This window comes from Telmatherina bonti (genome assembly GCF_933228915.1).
Source record: "Telmatherina bonti genome assembly, chromosome: 20".
NCBI classification, from domain to species: domain Eukaryota; kingdom Metazoa; phylum Chordata; class Actinopteri; order Atheriniformes; family Telmatherinidae; genus Telmatherina; species Telmatherina bonti.
In genome coordinates this window covers 30,431,602-30,438,712 of record NC_136618.1, presented here as the reverse complement: position 1 = coordinate 30,438,712, position 7,111 = coordinate 30,431,602, and the positions used below count along the sequence as shown (strand labels likewise).

The window sequence follows — 7,111 nt, the reverse complement described above, 5'->3', positions numbered from 1 at the left end:
AGCCTTAAAAAACAAGAAAAAATATACAAAAATGAGGTAAATGTTGCTTAAAATAAGATAAATTATCTGCCAACAGAACAAGAAAATTTGGCTTGTCAAGACTTCCTAAAACAAGTAAAAATACTCTTAAAACAAGAGGAATTCTCTGGCATAAAAACTAAGATTTATCTTACCTTTAAAATAAAATAGGCATGTGTGGACTCAATTTAAGTTTTTTAATCTTACTTAGATTTCAGTTTTTGCAGGGTAAAAATTTGCAAAAATATAATTTGGTAATATAAGACACTGTTTTTCCATTTAATTGAGTTGAAGAAACAAACAAATGTGTCCTGGACAAATTAGAGACTTTTCTGTTGAACAGTGGGACAAAATACCTGTCAACAGGTGCAGAAGTCTGACTGAGAGGAACAGAAAACACCTGACTGGAGCGGAAACATTAAAGGATTGTTAAACTAAATATTACTTTGTGACTGATGTAATATGTGATAAATTATCTTATTTGTTTGCTTTTTAAAAAATATTTCTATTGAACCAGAATTAGAAAATAATGTCGTGATTTTCATAAAATTTCTATTTATTATTACTTTAGTCAATTTCAGCTTATTTTACAGGCAGCTGTTTTTTTCCTTCTTTAATGAAAAGGGATGAATAAATATGAGCACAGATTTAGTTGTTTCCCTGCTCCAACACACCTGATTCAAATCAGTTGGATCCAACAGCTTTATGACAACCTATTCATTCATTTCAGTCAGGTGTGTTGGAGCCTGGAGACATCAGAAACCTGCTGGCCCTCCAGGACTGGAGATTGACGCCTGGGCTTTAGACCAATCAGTGGACAGCACTGTGTAAAGCTCCGCCCTTTATGGTCGGACCAGTAAGATCCAGACGCTGGTCTTTCCGTGGTGGACTGGGGGGGTCTCCACGTCTCTATTCTTGCCTCCTTAACAGCTGTTGACCCAGACATGGAGTTCCTGGAGGTCCTCCTGGAAGGCCTGAACCGCGTCCTCCTGGTGCGAGGCGGCGGCCGTGAGGTCATCACCATCTACTCCTAAAAACAGAGACCCTCATGCCCTGCACTGCACATATGGTTTTGTCGCCATGGATACCGGTCACTGGGCATTTCTTTTTTTGTTGTTGTTTGATGGAAGAAGCCTGACTCGGTCTGGGGGTTTTGGGGGGGGGGGGGGGTTGGAAGGCGGGGCCACTTGTGACTGACGGACAGTCTGAAAGACGTCACGTTGAGGAAACAGCTGGTTTGGGATCAGCTGGACGAGCGAGCACAGCGGCGCCCTGCAGAGCAACGATAGCACATACAGACACTTTATATGTTTCATTTCAGCAGAACTGTTCTGTTCCGCTCCGTCTTCATACTCTTTCCTTTGTGTGTTGATGTTGTCGGCTTTCTGGCTCTTACTGCGTACGGATCAGCAAAGAAGAAGAAAGTGTAGTCTGGACCTGAGAACACGCAGATAAAATACGACAGACTGGTTCATGTAGGACGTTTAAACTGGACTCGTGTAGAAGCTGCTTGAAGGTCCTGGTCCAGAGTCATGCGGATGGGTTCTGCTGCTTTCACACATGTACTGTAGCCGCGACGGGCCGACCCGACCGGACCCTCTCTGCTGTTCATGTGTGAAACCGGCTTGTAGTGACGGACCAGCCTGGAGGATGCTGACCGTGCACCTTTACCGCTTCCTGTTTGTCTCGCTCATGTTTCCATAGGGATGATAGCCATAACACGTAGAGCGATTTATGATGTCTGAAGGAGAGTTTGGTTGGGAACAAAGATATTTTACTTTTTTCTTTTACATTTTTTTAATCCAGTGGCTGTTTGACAGCACATGTTATCTTATCAGCTGGAAGGTTTGCATATAAAACTAGACATTTAGGTCTGTTCTAGACGTTGAAGCGCAGTTTGACACATACTGTTCTGGTTACAGCACTGTTGACTTTGCACAAGCCGTCTCTCAGCACTTAATTCCTTGTGGACTTTTTATTCTCTTGGTCAACACCAGAAGAAAAGGACGCAGATAGAAAGCATTTCTGTACTATGTATATGTATATTTCAGTGTTTTTATGATATTTTACTCAGCAGAGATCCTTGGCTTTCTGTCCCAGACTGTGTAGAAGAGTTGTGGGAGAAAAAGTGCCAAAATGTCCAAAAAAGAATCTGTGGAGGTATAAACAGAGGCAGCTCTGAGTTGAGTTCATCACGATTTTAACCCTGAAAACCTGTAGTAGAGTAAATATCCTTTTAGTTTAATGATTCGGCTCCGTTCTGCCTGAATGTGGGGTTATTTTAACTCATCTAAAGATTTCTGCACACAGAGGGAAGCAGGAGCCCCTTCCTCATGTACATCCACAGTTTCTTTTAACACAATTAGCCGTGCAGTATTTTATTTTTTTAAGCGGGAAGTCGTGTTTTCCTACAGTTGTGAAGCAGAAAAATATGACCTGCTCGCCATGTAGACATGTCTGTTACTGTTTCTGTTCAGTTGTTTGACGTACGCGTGTGTAAGCGTAGCTCGCATCTCCGTAGTCTCGCTTAGATTTGATTCTCCCGTTACTTTCGATGTTAACTCTCGGCGGGAATTCTGCAGGCAGAGGAAGAAGGAGGCAGTTTTTATGTGAAGACGGCAACGTTTGTCCCCTTTTATTTTTGTTGTTGTTGTTTTTGTTTGCACATCCCACAGGGCTGGAAACCCCTCGTGATCCAGATGCATCCTGGACTGAAAATGTTAAAAACATGAGTAAAAATGAATGGATGGATTCTGCATCATACGACATGAAGTATGTTACCATGTAGTTTGTTTTAGCTACCAAAGATAAAACACAAGATTAAAAAAGAGAAAAGAAAAAAAAAAGACCCAAACTGTTTGCTTTGTATGAAAACGTGTGCAGAAGAATGATTGAAGAAGGTTTTGTTGTTAATCATGTGGTTACTGAGCTGAGAATAAATAAAATACTAAATGCAACGTTAAAAGGAAATAAAAGTCCGTGGAGGGAACAGGACTGTCTGCGGCCGGCGCGCTTCTGGTGACTGGAGAAAATCTACCTCGAGGAGTCACTGAGGCTCAGCTGAAGCATCTCATTCAGAAAGGATGGGTGGAGTCACGACGCGAGAAGACAGACGGACGGCGTGCACGTATGAGCGAGTGTTTGAAGCTGTGTTTGACTGCTGCAGGCTGGAGCAGGAGGGCCGACCTGTAGAGGAAGGGAGCCCTGTACGCTGTCTTTGTGCCTGTCTGAGTGAATATTAAAATCGCTAAACAAACCAAACGTCTGTCTTCCTTCTGTCTTCAGCGGCCGCTTGACGGAAAGATGCTTTTTATTTGTTTTAGGTTTAATTAATGACCTGCTGCACAGTAAACGCTGCATTTGTTCATTTATAGCAAGCCTGTCAAACAATTAGACAGCGGACCAAAAAGATTGGACCAATAATGATAAAACAAACCTCAGTGGCAAAATCACGTGTGTGTTCAGTTATTGGTTTTTACTTTGGTTCGCATCTTAAAGGCTTGTGTTTTTTCTCTGGGCTCAGAAGCGTTCCTCATCACTTTTTCACAAACACTCCCTCATCGAAGGGCCGGGCTTATTTAGCCATCTCTGATGCAGTAGCTCTAAGTTGCTATGATTACTGTCAACAGAGGAGAAGGTCCAGTCCTGATTGACGCACCAAACCACCACCAGGTTTGTAATACTGGCAGTACGTGTGCTGTATATATACCGGCAGGCCAGCTCTAGTAGTCATTTAGTATTTGGGCCAAATAATATCAAATTGGTCCACGGGCCAAGGTTTAACACCAATGATTTATAGAGTTCTATGTGCAATTACTGTTGAACTATAAAAGAATTATAATGTGTCACATAAAAGGAAGGAAAGCCTTTACAGTAATGGAAGCCTTTATTGACATATATATATATATATATAGAGAGAGAGAGCTTTTTTTTTTTATTTGACTTCAGTTAGTAATGATCACATTCACACACTTCTGTTACGCAATAACAGCTCATTTCTAGTTATTATTATTAGCGTTATTTTGGGAATTTTTTTTTAACATCTCGAAGGACCAAACAAAGACTTTAGTATTTAAAATGAGTATTTTCTATCCATCATATCCTGGGTTAGATGTTAAAAGGTTGTTCAGCTGATTTTTCTGTTTTGCCACTAGATGGTGTGTGTGTGTGTGTTTGTGTGTTCAGGGCATTTCTTCTGGCTTGATAAAACTACCTGTTCATGTAATGTTGGCTACATTAAACTGGGTCTTATTTTATTGCTTTTTATTTGCAGCCAGAAAGAAAACTACATTTCCTTCCTCTGTGTGTCAGAATATTCTGATCATGTGTACAGTGTCATCTTTTCTGCTTCGGTAAATTATGCTACATCATTAACCTTCGTCACAAATGCAGTCACACATTCCTTATCGGATCTTGTGCCACTCTTTAGGAGGGTCTGCATTTCCAGCTGTAAACCTTGTTTGTTCTTTTTGCTTTTCATCCATGTAATGAAGCCAGATTTCTGCTCAGAGAGACTCTTTCCTCTTAACATAAAGGTGTTTGAAGACCGGCTGGATGAAAGCCAGAACTGTTGTGGATTGTATTTTAACTGGAAGGGAAATACGTTTCTGGGATCAGTCTAGTTTTTGTGTCAGTTTACATCACGGCAGCATCTGAAATGGTTCTCCGTTGTTGTGAAAGTGTTTTTATTTCGTTGCCATCTTGTCAAAGACTCCCTGGAAACAAGAAATCTTTTAAACTTGACGGCCACTTTATGAGGCAGCCTGCTAGGACATTTTCACCTTCAAAACTGCTCTAATTCCTCTTGTTATAGATACATAGATGTCATAGATGCTACACTGTGCTCATAAAGGGATGGACATGGTCAGCAACAATACTCTGGTAGGCTGGTGTTGCCATGCCATGTTTCTCCATCTTCTATTGTCCAGTTCTGGTGAGTCTGTGTGAATTGTTGCCTCAATTTCCTGTTTCAACTCATACACTGTACACATATGCTCACATGCAAGTGCACACTCACATACATGCACAGATGGGGCTCAGCAATCATTATACCTCATTATTCTGTAGACCGACATTCACACATAACTATAAGCTACCATCCCAGTTCCTTCCTTTCCCCTGATCTCATACAACACTCAGAGCAGGGATCCCATATTCAGTTCTGCAGCCCACCTGGGGAGCTATGTTGTGTCTAAAACCCACCATATTTCATGCAGTAAAATAATCAATTTAATTACCATGTAGATAGAAACACAAACACACACGATCCATATGGATATAAACGCTCCTCAGATATAAAACATATTTAAGCAACAAGCATTAAAGCTGTAATCACACTGTTTCCAACAGATTTAACCCGATGAAGTCAAAAAGTTCCCTCATCGTGTGTAACCTGTAAATGAAATGTTCCCCATTGGCCCAGTTTACAGCTGTTCATGGGTGGACAAGGACAGATGTGGACAGTATAGACCTATGTATACAGCCTTAGAGTGAAAATATCAACCTGACTGTTTAACACACATAATGTTAGCCACCATTTTATCAACGATACCAGGAAATCCCAGTGACCGCCTGCATATCCAAGGCTGGACTGACTGATATTAGATATAAAAGCAGCTACTGCAGCGTCATTATCACAGTGAGTCTAACAGAGTCATGAACACAGCCACAGAAAGGGTCAAGGAGAACCTCAACTTGTAATCATCGTGTTATGTTCAGATAAAGGTTTATGACTTTAACACATCAGCCATCCCTCCTCGGTTATCAAGCCGTGAACTCGCATGATGTCGCTGCTGCTGATTGGAAAATATGCAAAATGTTTCGATCCTTGCCGCCTCCTCCTCCGCAGCTGACTTCTATTGTTCATTACGACACTTCTGCTGCCTCAGTCATCACTTTATTCCCATTTATTTGCCTTCATGTCGCATCTCAGCTGCTTTGCCTCCGTCATTTTGACCATTATTAGTTACAACTGGCACATACATGTTGTTTTGTCTGTGCAAAGCTGCCAGTGCCAAGGAGGCTAATCAGCCATATCAATGTACCGTGGTTTGATTTTTTTCTAATTTTATCAAACAGGCTGGCCAGTTAGACCAGTCCACAGGGAATAGTTTCGCTCCGTGGACCAGTCCAGGCCTGGTCTATCTCCCTCAAGGCTGGACGTGTTGTGTGTTCAGAGATGATGCTCTGCATATCTTGGTTGGAACCAGTGCTTACTGGACTTCCTGTTGTCTTCCTACCATCTCCAACCAGTCTGTCCATTCTCCTCTGACCTCTGACACCAACAAGACATTCTGGCCCAGACAACGGCTGCTTGCTGGATATTTTCTCTTTTCGGACATTCTCTGGAAACACTAGAGATGGTTGTTTGTGAAAATCCCAGCACTTTCTGTTATAACTGTGATCACAAAGAAAAACGTGAAAACAAACATCTTTATGCTATTAATCTGGATCACTAAGTAGAAATATTTGCGACTAGTTATGAAAGACCCGTAGAAAATGAAGTTGGTTGTGTGTAGTATGTGGTAGAAGGAGGACCAGTGACGTCTCCCCGTTGCTGATGTGGTTAATACTCTCGGGTAGCTTAAAATTCCTCCTTAAGAAGATGTTGGGAATTTAATAACTGTTTATTAAAAGGTTAAGAATTTCCTATAAATGTTAAAGAGCTTATTGATGAAATATTTGATTATCTGAGTGAGGGATGGATACAAAAATGGGAATTTTTCAAATACAAAATCAGAAATATTGCTATCAAAAGATTAAAAGAAGTTAAAGCACAAAGAAATGGAAAAATTGAAAATCTGATACATAGACTGGACATTTTAATGGCTAACGCTGTTGTTACAGAAAAACAAAAGTTAGAAATAAAAGATATCAGTGTACAAGTTGATAAGCACCATATAGAACTGGCTAAAGGCGCTGTCATTAGATCAAGAGTCAAATGGCTGGAGGAAGGCTAAAAAAAACCTCAAATGACTAGAAAAACGCAACGCAGAGAGGAAAACTTTGTGAGCTTTTAATATTGATGGATTAATCTGTACTGACCCCCCAAAAATATCTCAACATGTCTATACATATTATGATGATCTCTACT

General features: G+C 40.9%; 1 protein-coding gene across 3 annotated transcripts in view; it reads left to right on the top strand.

The window, feature by feature from the left end:
• The window catches only part of slc12a7b (solute carrier family 12 member 7b), a 75,273-nt gene extending 74,131 nt beyond the window's left edge, over positions 1–1,142 (top strand). For all 3 annotated transcript variants that reach the window (XM_079259749.1, XM_079259748.1, XM_079259747.1), the window contains one exon: positions 961–1,142. In XM_079259749.1, coding sequence (XP_079115875.1) covers positions 961–1,052 — 92 coding nt within the window. In that variant the 3' untranslated portion in view covers positions 1,053–1,142. The remainder of the gene's footprint in view (positions 1–960) is intronic.
• Positions 1,143–7,111: the final 5,969 nt, after the last annotated feature.